Source organism: Haliaeetus leucocephalus, unplaced genomic scaffold (assembly GCF_000737465.1).
Source record: "Haliaeetus leucocephalus isolate CR32 unplaced genomic scaffold, Haliaeetus_leucocephalus-4.0 Scaffold339, whole genome shotgun sequence".
Taxonomy (NCBI): Eukaryota; Metazoa; Chordata; class Aves; order Accipitriformes; family Accipitridae; genus Haliaeetus; species Haliaeetus leucocephalus.
The window spans coordinates 1,094,815-1,114,246 of NW_010972775.1; the positions used below are offsets into that span (position 1 = coordinate 1,094,815).

Here is a 19,432-nt window from a genome sequence, read left to right on the forward strand (position 1 = left end):
TGAGAGCTACAGCTGAGGCAAGCAAGAAGTCTCTTTTAAGTTATCAAGAAATCTTTTAAACCTTCTCATGGTGAGGTTGCTCCTACTTTCCCTGCTAACATAAAATGTGATGTGTTGGTTATTTTATTAATGCTGCTTTCCATGGTGTGGTGTACATGGTGACAAGCTTTGGAGATGCTGTTCGATCCTGCATGTGCTCGGAGGGCAGCTGGAATTTCCACTTGGTGCTCTCCTATTGGCAAAGGTTGGGGTTTTGACTGATTAAATATTTACAGTGGTGGTGTGACATGCTGTCCCTGGATGCCACTTCACTGGAGCAAATGTTTGTGCTGCTTGGTTTCAGACAGGCGTTAGCTTCTGAGCTGTTCATTTGATGGCCCTTCTCTCCTGCAGCAGCGTGTGCAATATGTCACCACCAAGCAGAAGTCTTATTCTTTGCTGTCAAATGAAGTGAAACCAGCTGATTTCCTTCTGCTGGGGAATTTAAATATGGTCTTGTGTCACTTATGCATTCGTGGAATATAACTGTGGATGTTGTTGAGGTTTGAACCGTCTACAGATGTGTGAGGCTTGTGCAAAGCCAGTGTTTCTGGGATGTCTACTTTGATTCATGAGTGCAAAAGCAATTGTGTAGAAAACTGAACTGGAAGTGGTATCAAATTCATATTGCTGTACTGAGTCTGAAAAAGCTTCTGCTATTGGGATATAGATGCTGCAGTTGGGATGAAAACTGTTGAAATGCAAAATGCCATGTTTAGAAAACAAAACCAGCCATGAAATGGAAAGAAACAAAATGAAGAATTTATCAATACCATGTCTCAAGGAGGGGGAAAGGATTGTGCTAGAGAACTGAGCTTAAGTTGTTCTTGGTTTTTATCTGCAGTGAATGCTGAAATTGAAACAGGAGCTTACTCCCAGCATGTGATGAGAAGCTGAGCTCTAAAATATGCTTTTCTTGGTAATAACTGCAAGAATTAACTGTGCAGCTCGTCTTGATAGATGAAAACATGAATGGGTCAAGTACTGCAAACTATCATTCAGCAAATTATGCTGCTTGGAAATTCTGATTTAAGCTAATGTCCTAATAATCTTTAATTTATAATTCATGTATGCATTTAAGTGCATCCAGGTTCCTCCTTCCACTTCATACTTTCTTATTTTGACAGCAAAAAAGAATTAAATTCAAATATTAGTGACCAAGCTTCCAGTTCAATTAAATTCTATTAAATTAAGGAGTTTTATTTCAGTTAATAATGCTTCTTTGGAGAAGTCCAGACCGTTGCAGGGTTTCCCATCCCTGTATCTCCTGCTTGCATATGTGTGCTTAGGCATGGCAACATAGATAATGATAGTAAATGTAAATACCTCCAGTGAAAAGCACTGGTGAAGTGGGATCTGTTTGAAACACATTTGGGACTTGGCTGCTTTGTTAGCCTGAAAAAAAAAAAATAATCACTGCTGAAGGACTGACTGTGTTTCTCTCTGGGCAGAGCTTTATTATGAATGTTTTGTTAGCGAGATAGTTGTGACAGCGAGTCTTTTAAAGTGCCCTGAGAATTTCAACAAAATGGCTGCTTTTCTCGGGTTTCATTCCTATCTGGATATCAACAGGCTCACTACCTTGAGCTCTAGCAATCTTCCTCGGCTTCAACATGTAAAATTTAATAGGTGGCTGTTGTAAATTAGGTCTGCTGTTTCAGCTTTCATCAAACCATGTTTGGAGGAAAACAGAATGCTTGAACGTGTTAGCTTTTCCCTTGTTTGCCGTCTGTTTCTGGTTGCTTTACTTATTAAAATTTTTCTTTGTAAACAGAAAATGTGCTTTGTCAAAGCACGCTTCTCCCTGCTGCAGCTTCAAGCCTAAGTAGTAATCCCATCTGAGCAGCGTTGTAGCCTGTTCATAACTAATCTTTGTGGTGTAAGAGTCGTAGACAATAATCCTGTGTGCCAAATGAGAAGCCCATCCAGTTGCAGAACAGAAACTATAATATACCAGTCCTGTGTAATCTAGTGTTGTTCAAATACTCTGCTAATTTTTGCAGCTCTGGGCAGAGTGAGTGTCAAGTGATTGCTGAGGGCTTGTGCAGCAGCGGCAGGGTTGATGGAGAGAGGTCTGTAGCAGAGCTAGTGTCAAAACAGGGGTTGAAACATCAAATTATTTTGGTGTCGTTTTAACCCCATAAGACTGAGTTACGGGACATAGCTGCTCTGCAGCAGCTAACCTCTCATTGTGACAGATGCTGCGATTTACTCCTCCAAAGCTGCTCCCAAATAATTGTGAGGTAAGTGTGTGCACGCAAGTAATTAATGTGGAGCAGCTGTTACCCAGTACCTTGTTGGTGTGCCTTGCCTTAAATTAGAACAATCCTTAATGCCAGAGGTTTTTGCATTTGTATTTAACTGTGGTTTATATTATGCAAACCAAGCCTTTTAGCGCTGCCTCCCTCCCTGGCTTCAGTCCTCCCTCTGTAATGCTGGCTCAGGTTGTGTTGCTGTCCACGTTGCATATCAGCAAGGGCACAGTTGTATTAATCCTTGCCTTCTGTATCAGTGAAACAACTAGTTAAGTTTTAAATACTATATCTTGGATGTGGCAAGCAGAGAAAGCAGGCAGTCCAGCTATTTCTGGTAGGAGCTTGTCATGCTGCTGGTGTTTCCTTTTTTTTTTTTTTTTAATTAACATGTTGAACAAATATTGCTGTAGCTAGAGGAAGCTAAAGCCCAACAAGCCAGTAAAAGCTACTGCTCACTCCATATTTGTGTTTTAATACACCAAGCCAATGGTGCCGGTCTCTGGAGTATAATCCTAAATAATGTGCTGTTTCGCACATTGCTGTTGCAGTGGGAAAACAGCTTTCTTTTTGTGATGCTGGCATACGTGGGGGGGTCTGACCTAGGTAAACTTGTTTCGGAATGCTGCAGTGCCACTTTGTTGGGAAAATGGAGAAGCCAGAAGCGAAATGAGGCCTTCTTGTTCTTTGTGACCACGTGTCCTTTGGTGAGTGGTATTTGCTGGATTTGCCGTGTTGCACTCGATAATCACTGCAGACCACTTCAGTTCCTTGTTAATATGGCATAACTTATCCTTCAGTGCAGGGGGAACCTGTCTGTCCTCTTTAAAAAGAAAAGTCAGCCAGAGACCACTACCTCAGTTGCCTCTTAGCCTATTAAGCAATTAATAGGTATTCCCAGAAGTTTTAATACAGTGGCCAAGTGGGCTGCTGTAGCAGAAGGTAGGGCAAGACTTCAGGCTAATTCAAAGCTCTTGTAATGCTGTTGCTTGAGAAATTAATAAAATACTGTTTCTTTGTACATCTGGCAGATCTCTGGGCTGAGTGAAGAATCCTTGTGTTTGAGAAAAGCTGCGTGCTTTACTGTGTGAAACTTATTTGTAACTCTGGAGCATGGCAGGGTTGAGGGGCTCAAGTAATGTGCTTTACAGGTGGGAGAGTGCTGGAAGGATTACATGGAGAAACCTATACATGCTATCTGCCTGGTATGTTTAGGAGGAGATTTCCTGGTTTGAGGCAAGACTTCCCCTAGAAAATGGAATTAAAAAAAAAAAGTTGTACTGACTGTAGCAGGGGATATCATAACCAAGACAATCTAGAGATTGGATCAGTTTGTTTACTAAAGTATATTTTCATCTTTGATTAATTTGCTTTAGGAAGCGTGCGTGTTCAAGTGAGTTAAGAGCTCCTTTAGGTACTGCTACATAATACAGATAGTATTCTAGAAAAAGATTTGGAGACCTGAATACAAAGTAACCTAGAAAGATCAAAAACTAAAGCCCTGAAAGAGGCTGCAATCCTCCTCCCTGAAGCTGGAGTAGCCTTTTGGTGAAGGAGACCCTTAAATTCCCATACAGCTTCTTGGTGGCAGGACTGACTTGAAACAGTTCAACTGCTTGTTCCCTTCTGTCTGCAGTGCTGGCACAGGCTTTGTGCCACCGTGTGCTGGGCTGGATCAGGAACTGATACTATCAGAAAGCTTTTCCTTGATTTTTCTTTTCTTTAAATGGGGTTCTGTGCTGGTTTAACATGATTCCAGTGTGGCTGCAGCAGCTTGAGCAGTGTTGACCAGACAGAGCACTTGTTGGCCCCACTGCCGGGGCAAAAGATGAGGATGCAGCTCCCTAGGAGGTGCAAACTGTGCAAAGACCATCCTGTTGCCCGAAGAGCTCCTCACCCTTGCCTCTGGGTATATACTCGGTGTATCTGTGTTGTGTTTGCATAGCAAGGTGTATCAGCTTGCTGCTTTGAGAGCTACAAAGAGAGGGAAAAATAACTCCCATCAGAGCACCGAGCTAGTCCAGCTTGTCCCAGAGCTGGACCATCACTGCTTTGATGCAAGGCACTGAGTAAATCTGCCCAAAAGTGGGATTGCCCCCTTAGCAGACGGCTGCAGTGCTGTTATCCCAACTCCTGCTAGTGTGGTGAAGGTCAGGGTGCTGCCTCACTGTTTCGTAATGGCCAGTCGCATGTGGTTGTCAGCCAAGCACCTCATTGTGTTATTACAGTTAGGAGCTTGGATCCGTATTGCCTGGGAGACTTGTTCAAAGAGGGACTGAGGCCGTGTTTTCACAATACAGAGTATTTGGCAATACCAGTTTCTGGTTTTTCTGCCCCATACTGTGTAGCAGATTTGCCATCCCAGCTGTTTATGGGGCTCCACATGGACCAGATCAGGTATCTGGTCTAACCTATCCAAAGCTGCTTTTGTTCACATGCACTTTTTAAGCAGGAAAAATTTCTTAATTTGGCCTTAAACAAGTTGTACTGGCATTAATAAGTGTAAGAACACACTGCAGAGGGAGAGGAGTATCACTTTTTATAGCATAAACCACAAGACTAGTTCTTTGTGCTTAGATTTTGACCCTAGGGCTTTATTTCAGTGAATGTTTTGTTGGTGTTGCTGCTGAAAGATGCTGTCCCACTTGTCCCCTCCTGCCCTCTCCCTTGTGCTAATGCAGCTGTTTGTGTGGTCAGGCAATCAAACAGATTGGGGAACTGATTCAGTGCAAAAACAACTTAAAGGGAAAGAAGAAAAAAGATCCGAGCCAGTAATTTGCAGTGTTGCAGCATAAGATGGCTGTACTAGCAGGGACTGGTGAGTACAGGACATGCAAGTGTGTGGCTGAGGGTCAGGATGGGGTGGAATCACTGCTCTGGGTGGCAGGATTGACTTTTTGGCAGCTTCAAGTTGTAGCTGTAGCCCGCAGGCTCAGAAAATCACATTGCTAGTTTATGTCCTACTTTTCAACAGCTTCAGAGCGTCCATTGAAAATTTGCCCTAAAGCAAACTTCCATTTTGGTATCAAATGCCAAAGAATGTATAGCCACTTTCAGGATGCTCACTGTTGCCTCTGTTGCATGCAAATGGTCCTCAAACTGAGCCAAGATAGTTTGGATTTAGGGAGCTAAAACATGGTTCTGGGGTGTAACAGAAGCCATATGATTTGTTATGTTTCTCATATGACCCAGCCCTTGGCTGACGATACAGATTTAATTGGAAGAAGAATTTGTGTACAAGTGAAAACCAGCTTTTATTTCCGGTTCTATTTCTGACCTTTCTAGGCTGTATTTCTTTCCTTAGTTGTATAATTGCATAGTATCTTCTGAATCTTGGTGTGCTTTGGGAATGTTTGGAGACTTCAAAGGACATTGTCATCTTACACTGGCAGCCAGTTACTTTGTGAAAGAGTTTTCAGCCCAGGTGTTCTGGTGGTTGTGGCTGGGACAAACAAGGAATGTTCATGTTCTGCAAATAGTGTGGAGGTTGTGGCAAAAATGGGTAGGATGGATGGCAATTAGCCCTTCCTGAATTTTACAAACACCCTGGGTTAACATTGTGTAAGTACACTGGACATGGAAATGTTGGCACTCAAGCATCTGTTGTGGTAGCAGTATCTAACCAGTTCCTTAAGTCTTCAACCGTATTCTCATTTTATATAGTCATCTTGCTTTATAGAGTTTTTTAAAGTTTTCTGTTGAAGTCAAGCTATTTTCCAGTATATGTTAGTTAACATGTATTGTCTGCACAGATTACGTTATTAGACACACTGATTTCCCCATTTGTTTATTCAAACCTCTGCTTGGTGATCTCATAACAGTATACCAACTTGGTCAAGCAGTTACTCATTTATTGTTTTTCTTTTCTTTCTCTAGAATCCAGCAACTATCACTCGAATACTGCTTAGCCATTTCAACTGGGATAAAGAGAAGCTGATGGAGAGGTAAGCAGCCATCTTAGCGTGCAGCTGCATTTTGCTTCAGACCTGCAAGAAATGTTTATTACTGGATTAATGTGAGAATGGGTGAATACACAGTATGTGGCAGGAGGATCTCTTCTGTAAGCTCTAAATCTTCCCTTCCCCCTTAGACTTTACCAGCTAAGAGTGACTTTTTTTTTTTATGTTAATAATGCCTATTACGCTTCAGAGAAGTTTTGGAAGTTAGTTGCCCCTTGCAGGAAAGGGTGCCTTCCAGTTTGAACACATACAGGCACAGGATTTTCACAGGCTCTAGAAAAAAGCAAGCAGGAACAACTTCCTGTTATCTTGCAACTGTTTTGAATTTGGATTTAGTTGCTCTTGCATGTCATTCTAGCATGCATGCTCCTGACATGTTTGTTTTGGTCTTACTGAGACTGAATTGTTCTTGACTGGTAAAGTGCATCTGCCTTGTCTTCATCTTTGTAGCTCCAGGTTTTCTTTACTGTGTGTGTAAATAATGGCTTAAATTTTGCCTCTCCCTCCCCCTCAGAGCAGAGCATTTTATGGTTATTTTGCATCTTTGATTCCCAGCTCTTGGGGAATGTTGCTGGTAAAGGTACTTTTTATAGTTTGTTATTATACAGTGGAGGCCAAATCCAGCCACAGTGGTAATGCACCTGTGTGGCCTTTTTTTTTTTTTTTTTCCACTGCTAGTGTTGGTGTTGAAGAGAGTGTGAGGGAGCTGGAGAATTCAGTTTACTTGTAGAAGCTAGGGGGAGAATTAGTCTGGACTAGAAGGAGCAGTAAAGACAGTACAGGGATTTACTGGTTATTATGGTCTTTGCTGGTCTTAAGTGTCAAGAGACACAAATGGGGGGGGGGGGCAACAGGGACAGAAGGACTTGGTATTTGGTAGGATTGTCTGTTTGACTTTCAGTTACCATTTCCTTTGCCTGATGATCAGGGTATGAGAAGATAGGATGCTTTGTAGTCTGTAAAGCAGAAACAATTGTTGGTAGTACTGTTGAATTGATAAATGCCACTTAACAGCCCGTAGGTGCTCTGTGCTGTGGGCTGAGCCTGTGTAGTTCGGTCGTCATTTGCGCAGGGTGCAAGTGTCGAAGACCAACAGGTTTTCAGTCTGCTAGTAGATAGTGTTGGAGTTTAAATATTTCTGCTGTCCTGGGATAATGGATTTAGGACACCTTTAACCCCCTTTGTGTAACATTTTCAGTTAGTGATGGTGCTCGGGTATCTCTTAAGTTTTGTTTGGCCTAGGTTTTTTTTTTTCTGAAGTGATTGGTTTTTTTTAAAGCTTTCTAGCCTTTGATTTATTTCCTGAGATTGACCTCTTTTAGTTAATGTGGGAAGTATGAAAGCTTTGTGTTACAAACACAGTCATATTGAGGCTATTTAACTCTGACTACAACTGTAAGCATTCTGATTTAGTTCCTTCTCTATAATGTGTGTCTGTTCACTTCTTTGTAGTTGAGTTTCTTGTGCTGGTTCTTTTGGTCAGGCTAAAGTTCAGTCTCCTTGGCTACCTCCACCTCACTTTGAGATACCTCTGCATAAGTGTACTGAAATGTCATCCCTTTATTCAATAGTTTTTTTCCCTTCTCACTGAAAACTTGTTTGTTAAGGCTGCCATCAATTAAAAAAAAAAAAATTGGGCTGTGGGTTTTTTCAAAGGGGGCTGTCAGCCACTTCTATGTGAGGTATTATTGTTAAGGCTTTTACAGTTTCCAACTAAAACACTTTAAGTAGACGTAAATGTTTACAGCGTCCACGGGTGAACATGTACTCTTGGTACATATTCATTAAAACACTTATCTTAATTCTATAGGACTACCCCTGTGAGTAATATAATACGTGACCCTTGCTTATGCAGACCTATTGCACACTACTCACAGTTCTGGTGCTGATTGATGTCCTGCTGTATTAGAAAAACACTAAAACATTTTCTCTCAAGTAGCTGGTGCTGCTTTCTGTCAATTCTTCACCAAATAGCTTCCACAAAGCCCTTTGCAGTGCTCTGCTGATGCTCAGCTGTGTTAAAGTAGGAGTGGGAGGCTGGGGAAGAGACCGAGGGCTGGCTCTTAGTGTTCAAGAAGATTCTGTGATTGCTGCAGTAATAGGCGAAGGCAAGGGTAGGAGGCAAGTGGTCACTTCAGTGGTCAGGATGCAAAACAATCAGTTTGAAATAGTGATGGAGCTGGAAATGATGCCATGAGCTAGCTACACATCACATCTTTCTGCTAAAATAGAGGTGGTTCTTGTTTAGATGAACATGACAAGCTGATTAAGCCCAAATTTAGACTTGGTTATTCTTCCAGAACAGAAATCACTTCTGAGACTTGCATGGCTTTGTGTTTGTCCAGCAAATCTTATTGCAGCATTGTGCTAGTGTAAACGAGCTGAAAAACACTGGGAAACATTCATGGTGAGGTGGAGAGGCATGCTGTGATCGGACAAAAAAATAAGTTTAAATGCTACTTTATTTTTTTAAGGAAAAACCCCCAAAACATAGATTTTATTTGAAAGTAACACTATCTATTCACTGCATCTTCAGTGTCTGACCCAAAAAAAGTCTTGTGCCTGAAATCTCCAGTTTGCTCATGGCTTAAGTTGCGTGCTGGCTTGCCTGTCGGCATGCATCCATTGCTGTGTGGGCTAAACCCAAGCAGAGCCTGACCCCAGGGCCGGAGCATCTGCTTTGTGCTGGGGAGCCAGCAGGTAACTGCTGCTATTGCACTTCTTGCAGGCGCTAAGTAAAAGCGCTTACACACAGTGTTCTTTCACACCAAGTGAATCCCTGTTCTGCAACAGTGTTGGAAACTTTTTTTTTTCCTGGGGGACTCTTACTTTAGTATAAATTTGGCCTCTTACTCCTAATAACCATTAGGAAGACTTCCCAGGAAATTCCTGTTGTTGCCTGCAGTCTGGGTGGGTATAATGCATGCTAAGATGTAATGTTTGGGTGCAGTTTTTGGTGCTTGATTTCACACCAAGTCAGAGCTTGAACTTAGTTGCTTAATGGTGTATATTTACAGCACCTAGCCAGTGTCTGTTTTACCTTAGTTCATGGTGAGTCAGCATGACCTGACAGGCAGCCTTATCAAACTTTGCCTGTAATAAAGCAGATAAGCCAAGTGCCTTCTTTTTTGATAAGTGTTGAGCGTGGTGAGGCCTGAGCTTGTGAGATGAAAACTTCTGTGTTTTAAAACATGAAAACTTCTTCATTGCTTTTTTGTATTGTTATGCATGTTTTTAATAAGCAGGTTATTACTGTGTGTCAGGTTCGTCATGGAATAATTGCATGGCAGATATGTTGCAGGTACTTATTCCACTTACAATGAAGTAATAGCCACAACTGAAAAAGTGCCCTATCCCACTGGTGAAGTACTAATTGATTACCTTCCAATTTTATTATGGCTGATAGCATCTGTCCCTCTTGAGGGGAGTTTTGGGGATGAACCTCCTCATGATGAAGAAACTAAAATGCAGCTCTCCCACTTGGTGCCTTCCCCTGGTCACTTTTTTTTTAAAGACAAGTATTTCAGCATGTAACCAAAGGCCCAATTTAATCCCTGGAGGGTACAGACAGAGGTATTGCAGTTCCTTGTAGGTGCTTATCTTGGTGGCCACATGTCTCTGTTCCCTCTGAGCAGAGGACTGATGCCAGGATGGCCCTGGTGTCTTGGCTGCTAGCCCAGATTGCCTCTTCCCCTTGCATTCAGGGTCTGAGTTCTCTATAGGTACCTGGCTGTCTGCTTTCCTTTGGGCAAATAAGTACTTAACACTATTCAGCAGAGGCTGCAGAGGTGAAAAATTGTTCATGGCAGGTGTTTTGGTATGAAGATATCTTTTACTGTGAGTATGCTGATTCTCTGACATTCACAAATGCTATTTCACTGAAGTAAATATCCCAAAGTGTGTACTAGAAGCTTTTTTTTTTTCTGTGAAAAAGCTTTTTATCTTTGGTACTCCCTTGGATATGATTTGATTATGTCTAGAAAATGTTGATTAGGCAGTTAGCAACAGCAGGAAGAAATTTTGAGGAAATAAAGAAGCTGACAGCTTGACCCTCTGCCAAAAAGACTTGATACTATTATGGACTTGGTGTTGGTAAGCAGTGAAGAAATTATAGAACTTGAAAATAATTCACTGGTGTGTCTATTCATTTTAAAGTAGCAGAGAAAACAACTTTGTGATGAAGCGAATGAATTTTGAAAAACTAATAGAACAAGTTGTTGAAGTCAGCTATATTGAACAGAGAGTCTAATGTTGGTTGAATAGACTGTAACATTTCTCAAGTATCAGAAGTGCTGGAATTACTGAGTATCTGCATTGCAAATGGAGAAGAGGGCAGAGGGCTTAAAAGGCTGGTAATGTCCTGTGCTCCTCCCTAACATGAAAATAAGGAGCAAGCTACCAAGAAGCAACCCTTTAATAGTGAGAACTTGAGGAAAAATCAAAAACCCTGGCATTGTAAAGAAGGTGAGGAGGGAATTAAAGGATTTTTCTCCCATGTTTCATGGCAGAGATGACAGCATGCAACTGTATTATATAAAATATGGGGCATACATTGGGTTCAGCTATTAGTATGGTGTGTATAGAGTTACTTTGCTCAAAAGGGGAGTAGCATTCTAGATGGAACCTGTTAGTAAGTCCCTTATCAGTTAATTTTTGGGATGAATGTTTTTTAGTATTAATGAATGACTTGGCACAAATCTGTTTGGAGGCATTTGGCTCAGAGGAGCATCCATACTTCATACAGGAAAAAAACCCAGACAGCTGGGACGATCCTAGCAATAAAAGTGGTACAAAGTGTCACAATAGGTCTCATCAACACAGAGATGGAAAAGAATATGGGGTTTGTAGCAGAGATTAAAATGGAGCTGCTGACATGAAGGAGCTCTGGAGAAACGTAGACATCGTTTGGGATGCATTAGGTGAGATATCTGCAGGAGAAATATAGGTGAAATTGTATGAGATTGTGGTGAAATCTTATCTGGAATTGCATTGGTTTTGGCCTCCTTGGGTTCAAGGAGGATGAATGGAAATGGAAACTGGTGGTGGAGAAGGTTTGCTGGGACAGGGAAGTGGAGAAGTGTCATGTGAGAAGCTTATCGGCTGTGTTAGGGAAAGGTGTCAGAGCTGCTGCCTGTGAATCCTTTGAGCAAAGAACATGGGAAGGGCAAAGGGAGATCTGCTTAAATGGATGGTGTGTGTTGATGCTAGAACAAGTGGAAAAAAGCCATGGTAATTGGAATTAAGATTCATTCCTAACACTTGAAGGAACTGGAGCAGTCTTCTGACTGGGCCCTTGGTGTGTTTGCATAAGAAGTGGTGGAACAGTTAGAGGTGTTGGACTCTGCTCTGGAGTAGCCATTGGAACTGTGTATTTTCAGGGAGATCCAGGTTTTCTTCTGCGTTTTCTAGAGTTATTGTTTTCTTATTGTCCAGTGACAGCATGATTTTGAGTCTGAGACACATATGTACAAATAGTTGTGGAAATTACTTGCTCAGTGCACCCTGGCACAGCAAAGGTGGCAAATGCATTAAAAGAAAACAGCATGGGGAAGGAGGAATACCCAGTACCCTGTTTGTCCTCAGCACTGGTGAGGTTTACAAGTGGTAATCCCAAAGAGCAGAGTGAATATTGTAAGAATTAAGAGTGCAGTAGAGTTAAAAAGGCAAAACTTAGCCTTTTTTCTTAGATTGTTTTCTTCGTCCTCTGCATGGCCCTGACTGAGTCTCTCAGCTGCCTCATTTGCTTCTCCTGTGTAAGTGTAGGGGAGACCAGGCACTTGATATGGAAATGATTTGATATGGGCTGTGGCTGTTTTACCAAAATGTAATAAGCACCTGCATGCTTTGCAGTGTATTGATAATTTGGAAATTGGCTAAAGATTCCAATCTATAAATCTTACTTGAGTTACCCTTGTCACTAGCCTTTAGCCCTGAGAAACACAGGATGTCAAGTCACTTATTTTCTGTTATTGGGAATCTCCTGAAAGCCTGGGAAGGAAATGGTTGTTCTGAATTAGTTACCTATTGGTATTTAGAGGGAATAGGTAATTCCAGGTAAAAAGCAATTGCTGGTGACTTTCTGTCTATATGTCTTGGCATAGGGCAGTAGGCGTCATGGCTCAGAAAGTAGCTTTTGCAGAAATACTGTAAAAATAGAACTGCCCAGTGCAAGTGGTAAAGTCAAGTTTGTGATGGGGGTAATGCACCTTTAAACAGCCCACCATTACAAATATCTCTGGTATTTCCATAAGAATTTAGCTGACCACGAATGCCAGTGTTAAAGTTGCATCATAGCATTTGTCTTCAAAACTATTTTTTCTTGCAAACATCACACCCAAGTGTTTGCCTGCTCTTCTCAAACGGAGGATGTGCTACACTGATTGTGCTGCATGTGAGAACAATTTGAAGGCTGGAAACCTTTTGTGGAGTTAGTATTTATCCATGACTCTTTAATAAACAAATATTGTGTATAATGGGACTGCACTGAATTTGCTTGCTAAAATTTTTCTGGATATGACTAATCCTGTAGGCAAACAAAGTAACTCGGTTGAGTTACATCCCTGACCTAACACTGAAGAACAGGGGCAAAGCCTCATGTATCCTGCAATGCCAGAATTCCCCACTACCTTCAAAATTCAGTGTCTTTGAAAATTAAGATCTAAAGTATGTGAACTGCATTAAGAAACCTATGAACCAGCAGTGAAATTAACACTTTTTAATTGTAAGTCAAGTCTTGTCGGTAGGTAGTGCTATAAGAGAGCCGTTATGGATTTGGGACTTTTGGCGAATACTGCTTGTAAACTGAACAAGTTGGGTTTTTTTTTTTTCCTTAAGGGAATAGGAAATGGAAAGAAAGTGGTCTTTTGTCTCTCCCCAACCAATTTTGCATCCTCCTTTCCATGAGATATCTAATCTTTGAAAGCATGGTAAACCTGGAATTTTATTTTCTTAGGAGGTTGTTAAAATATGTCAGATTGACTGGAGACAAAAGATACTCAAATGGCTAGGATTTTGGCCCAAGAGATGGGTGGTGCAGGCTTTGGACATGGGTAAGGTGTTTAGTGTGAAAGTGAAGACTAGCCTAACTGGAGATCAGAGTCCAGACCTAGCAGCAGTTGTTCCAAACTCTGGAGATGACTGAAGTGTGTGAAAGGCAGTCCTGCAGTTGCCTTAATTGGAGATCGGTGACCATGCATAAGTGCTTGATCAACTGAACCAAGTGTCTGACTTTGCTGACACATTTCTCCTTAGATCAGAGAAGGAAGTGCCAAAATTGAAGTCAGGACCTCTTTGAGGCACACTTAATGTAGACTGAGTACATGGAGGAGAACATGAAGTACAGGAACTAGGGACCTGCTGAATCACGAACTGTGACTGATTACTGCTTCCTGCCTCCTCTTTAGTGATTAGAATATTAGGAAAAAATGGAAGGCTTAAGCTGAAAAGAGAATTGAACTTGGGGGCATCTAAGCTGTGCTTTAGGAAGGTATCCTGGTGCCTGGACTGCAAAGTGGGATGTTCTTGCTCTAGTTTCCTGTCTTGGAGTTTTAATGCAAAGCAATTGCTGTGGAGAATCGTGAATTACTTGAAATGCAGCTGAAGAATTGAAGGTACCTGAATTTTCAGGAGTGTGCAATGCAAGCCAGAATCTCTGAAATTATAGTTGTCTAATATCCACCTCTGTGGTCAGGGCTGTGTTGTGTTATGTTAGTGAAGAGTTTAACAGTAGTGAGCTTGTGAGTTTTTTGAAATACTAAACCCAGCTTTGTACATTTAACTCCCAAGTAGAATTTGAAAAATGACTTACAGGGAAGGTAGTTAAATTTTCATTCTCTTGTGTGTGTTATGCAGGTACTTCGATGGCAACTTGGAGAAGCTCTTTGCAGAGTGTCATGTAATTAATCCAAGTAAAAAGTCTCGAACGCGCCAGATGAACACAAGGTCATCAGCCCAGGATATGCCTTGTCAGATCTGCTATCTGAACTACCCAAACTCGGTGAGTACCTGGCAGCCAAGGTGGTATCTGACCAGTAACTCCACAGACTTTGCTGTCTGAAACGTAATATTTTGGGTGCAGAAGTCTGTAAGGATTTCTCCAACAGTATTTTAAAAAGCCTTGAAATGAAACTGAGATTTCACTTTTTTCATTGAATGTTCCAATCTGTAGTATATGCATTAAAAAACAGTGTTCAAGATTGTTTCTTAATGCAGTAAACCTTATGTCTTGTGTGCTGCAGCTGATCCAAGTAATGTGGTAGGGGACCACAGAATTATGTAGTGCTTTATGCGTTCTCTTCAATTCTTACTGTGTGGCTTGACAAACCTCAAATGGTATTAGTTTACTGGAAATGGGATTGTATTTCAAATTAAATTATTATCCTTTCTACAAAAACCTTTGAGGGTGTTGGGGTCTGGGTGTAGTGTAGTGAAGTTCTTCAGAAAAAAGCAAGCAGTAGATCAAGTGATTGTTACAAAGGTCAGATACCAATTGACACATGCAGATAAATGATACATGAAAGCAAAAATATATGGAAAGCATGACGGACAAAGGGATTTACTTAAATAGAATGACAAGACAGGAGAGAGCTTATAAAAGTAGTAAATAAGGATACAAAACAGTCAAGCTAGACTAGAATAAAACTGAGTAGGAGTAGACGTAAAAGTTGTGCTGTTCAGAGAACACAACCAATGTGGATATCTTTGGATCTTTATCATGTTTGTGCAATACCTTCTTAATCAGAGAAGATTAGGGTAGAAGTGCTTGCTGGGGGTCTAAATTAGTCTTTTGGTTTGTGGTAAGATAGGTGATGGTGCTTCTTTTTTTGTAGCTGTTGACAAACTCTAAACTTTCCCATAACCTAATCAGAGGTCCAGGCTTCTGCTGTGTTTTGTACAGGTGAGCAACTTGCTGTGACTTTCCAGGGGCAGGACGTAATGATGGGAGATCCTGGAAGAAAATGAGATTAGTGGAAAAGCTCAAATACGAGAGTCCATCCGTGGCTTTGCCAAAAGGCAGGGTGCTGACATACGTGAGGATTTCTTCCTTTATTGGAACCTACTGTTTGAGGTGGAGCTGTCCTGACCCTCCAAAACACCATAACATCTGCCTGACCTTTAAAGAGCAAAGCAGCCCTTAAGTAAGGCTTCCACTCTTGCTCTAGGTGTGTTTTATGAGCTTGCTTTTCAGCAAGAATGGAAACCATTATGAGCTTTGGGGTTTATGGGTAGCCTTGAATAAAGTACCCTTGCTGCTGTAGCCTGACTGCAGTCCTTTTCCTTGCTCTGGAGCAGGCAGAGCAGAGCAAAGCCCAGTTTCAGGCTGCTGAGATTCTCAGTGTTAAAATCACTATTGCTCTTGAGCCAGTAACCACAAGACTTCATGCATCTGCTTTTAAGCCTTGTGTGCACTGACTTCCTTTTTAGAGAATAGCTGCAAAGGAGAATTGTTGCTTGGTTTGCATAAAGAGGTGCTTTGAAAAAGGAAGACAAGCCTGAGAAATTTGTTTGGCTCTCTACCTTATGCTGAAATCCTGTTGTTTAATCACTGCAGACTTTCCATGTTAGGTAGTAAGGATATAATTTTGATTTTAGGCTATGCAATATTTTAAATGAAAATAGGAGAAAGACTGAGGGGGAAAAATGGGAGGAGACATCTTTAGCATCTTAATGTCCATCTCCAGAAAAGGTCCTTTTGGAAACTTCAAATATAGATTTTGTTTCTTAATATATTGTTCTCCCCTTTTCAAGGTAGTTGCTGTGCTGGGTGGGAACGATATGCCCAGCATACACAACTGACAGGTCTTTCCTCCAGCTGGCTGGGGGTACCTGCGCTGCCTGGGAAGCACCTTTCTGGCTACTGGAAAGAACTGAACAAAGCACACTAATACTTCTTGGCTTTGTAGTTTGAATAGCATGTTAAAAATAGTAGTGGCCCAGTCTTAGCTGGAGCAGTGAAATGTTGCAAGTGAGCAGAGATGTGTCTATATTGTTGGTGTTGGATCAAGTCAAGAGACAACAGTGGGGAACCTCTGTTTCTTTGCCATGCATAAAAGTTGCAGCATATAGGAAAACTATTATTTCTTCTGTAAAATGCTGTAGTGTCTCTGTGTCTAAAGTAAGCCATCTGGTTTGAAATATGTTTTGAAGCTGTTTTGGTCAATGTGAATTATAAATTCTAGGCTAAGTTATGTTCAATACCTAACCTAAAATCTCAGCTTTCAAAGCCTCTTGCAATGGTCAGCTTTTACTTTGTTTTTTTCCCTAGAAAAAGCTGTATTTTTTGTTTTTCTGAGAGCCCCTTCCAGCCTATGGAAAGCTGAGAGTTTGGAGTTACACCCGTTAGGAAATTTTACAATGTACAGCTATTACAGGAATGTAAGAGTCTTGAATATTCACCCTCTCGTGTGGTCATTGCAGGTGGTATTTGTCTGCCTTTTAAAGCACGTGTGAGGGAAATACGAAGTCTTTATAGCTCTTTAGTCGTCGCCAAAGAACTGCGATTTGAGGTTTTGGGAAGCACCTGCAAAACAAGGCATTTGATGCTCTCATGGCAGCCTGCACCCTGATGGTGTAAAAACTTAAGGGAGATATTTTAGTCCCTCTGTGTCCCCATGAACCAGTGTCAAGTCACAATAGTTATTTCAGGTGAAACCCTTATTGGTGAAGACAGGAATTGAGAGGGTTGTGGCTTTGCCTACCCCCTCTCTTGCACGTCACCCTTCAGGTTCCCTTGGAGAGCAAGGCTGCTGGGGTGGGGGCGTTTGGGGAATGTCGTGCTGTTGTCCAAACTGTGTGTTTGTTCTAAGGACACACAGACGACTTAGTCTGTTGGTGCTATCATTACTGAAGTAAAGAAAGCCTGAGTAGGGCTGTCATGGTAAACACATATTGGAGCAGCTGATCCCTTCTTTGATCAGTTTGATGCTACCAGAAGAGCAGGGACAGGTATCATATGGCAGCATGTGGCTGCTAGTACTTGGTTTCACAAGAAAAGTAGGTGGTGAGTATAGGTAGGGTGAAAGTAGGGCTGTCCCCTCTGATAAAGTACTGTTTCAGAAGTCACTGTTACCCATTGCACTTAATGGTCTTGTGTTGGCCTTTTTGCTTGCTCCCTTGACATCTGCTGTCAGCTTAGCCAAAAATAATTGGGAACTCCCTCAAAGTAAAGAAATGAGTTGAAAGATACTCTGAATTCCCTGCGGCCTGGGAGGAAGCCTGGTGGCTGCCTTTTATGTGGGCATTTAGCAAATCTTTTTACTGCCTGAAATATCCGAAATGAGTCTTAAATGAAGATGTGTGCTTACCTATGTTCTGGAGTGCTTCCTTGAGTGTGCTTGCTGTGGAATATTTAGGTTCAGGGGATGATTCCCTTGTCTGTGCTTGCTTCCCATCACATGTGGAGAAGCCATAATTCTGGGAGAAGTCAGTGCTGTCTTCAGGCTGGTTGTGTGCTGTTGGCATCCCAAAGGCTACAGACGTTGGGGCTTTTCTACCATAACCCTGCATCTCCAAGGGGCATCACTTGGCCACAGCAGTATCTGTGGAGCATCAGATACCTTGTTAGCTGGCTTAGTAATGGTTCAAAAATTGGAAGGTATTTTTTTTTTCAGTCTTGGAGTTGGTGTACCTGGGCACCCCATAGCTGTCAGCCTCCTCTCTCCTTGAGCTGAGCTGCTGGCAGGACGCACCACTCTGATTTTTTTTTTGTTTTGTTTTGTTTTTTGTTCTTAAGAAAGCAAAGGTTTGGGTGGCTATCTCTATTTTTACCTGGAACAGATTCAAATGCTCAGCTCACTTCTCGCTGACTGGTCAGGTCAGATTTAACTGCTTTGCTGCTCCTGGTAAGTGCTCTCTGGCAGGTTGTGGGAATGGCAGGCAGAGTCAAGCCTACTGGCTGCAGCATTGCAGCGTGTTTCCAAGCCTCAGGTTCAAACCTGTGCCTCCGTTGATGGCAGGACTGCCAGACGAGTGTGAATCACAAAATGGTAAGGCCGTGGGAAGAATGTGCTAACAAGCACCTTCCCTGTGCAATCCGAGTGCTGTAGCGTCAAAAGATGAATGTAACCTAGCTAGTACGCCAGTGTCGGATGAACAAAATGGGCGATGTGGTGGCTGTAATCTTGAGTCTGTAGTGGTCAAGGAGGCAGTTTAGGAAGAATGTTGTTTTCTTAAAATGGACTCTCTCCTTTTCTTAATTACCAGCATCCTGTTGTTGTTTTGGGCTGTTCGGCAGAGGATACCAGGTTTCTTTCGTTTGTGGAGTTTCATACAAGTGATGGTATCTCAGGGTGGAGCTCTTGTTTTATCTTATTGGCTGAGAATAAGATGGCTTGAAAAGGCAAGCCATCAGATTGTAACCTGCGCAGTGGTACGAGTGAACTGTTTTAAATATAGATTGTCCTTGCCCAGGCTCTGGGTAGAAAGTAACTTTAAGATGACCTGAGAAAAGTAACTTAATTTCAGCCTTTCCCCAGCAGTGTTTGCTTTTCCACCCCTTGTAACCATTCAGTCCCAGATGGTATCTTGACATACTCGGTGTAGATGATGCATACACAGATGAAGTCGTCCTTGTTGCTGTCTGCAACAGCTAATTATTATTGAATTTTATTTAGTAATTTACACCTGCCAATTAGGATCCTTAGTGTCTTCATCTGATGAGCATCTGGGTTTTGGGGGAAGTTTACCAAGCAAGTTGGCAAACTTTATGCATACGCATTAAAAGCATAAATGCACACAATTCTTTCTATTTCTGTTGTTAGTGCTCACACAGTAATGCAGACTGCTCACTGATCACTTAATGTTTGCTATACAAGAGGGAGCTAAATTAGTGCCTGTGAATAGCTGGTGTGCATATTCTGGGACTTCTGGGCAGCACCCACATGTGGAACCAAGCCAAGTGGGAAAATAGGAGGAAAGAAGACTCCATATCATCTTATAACTGTGACCTGTTTGGTGGTGTTGCATTTATTTTATTCATTTGCATGAGTAAAACAGGGGAGAGCCATGCTATGCTCTGTATATACTCCTAAAATAAGGATCAGTTTAAATAGGCAGGCAGGATGGAAACATCAGCCACACCTTTCCTTGCTGCTAGGGATGGGGATTAAAGCCTGTCTTTGAAGGCATGACTAAAGCTGCATTGGCAATGTTCTGTAGTGGTGATGATGCAAAATAAATAGTAGT

General features: G+C 41.8%; 1 protein-coding gene across 7 annotated transcripts in view; it reads left to right on the forward strand.

Annotated features, from left to right (window-relative positions):
* ARIH1 (ariadne RBR E3 ubiquitin protein ligase 1) overlaps nt 1-19,432 on the forward strand; it is a 58,973-nt gene that overhangs the window by 16,947 nt on the left and 22,594 nt on the right. The window contains exons 1-3 of one of the 7 annotated variants that reach the window (XM_010571575.1): nt 2,206-2,282; nt 6,168-6,235; nt 14,102-14,246. In XM_010571575.1, the coding sequence (XP_010569877.1) occupies nt 2,238-2,282; nt 6,168-6,235; nt 14,102-14,246 (258 nt within the window). In that variant the 5' untranslated portion in view covers nt 2,206-2,237. Of the gene's footprint in view, nt 1-2,205; nt 2,283-2,851; nt 2,999-5,758; nt 5,853-6,167; nt 6,236-9,953; nt 10,088-10,146; nt 10,337-10,622; nt 10,715-14,101; nt 14,247-19,432 lie in introns of those variants that run through there. The other 6 variants (XM_010571576.1, XM_010571579.1, XM_010571577.1 and 3 more) reach the window with 6 other exon arrangements.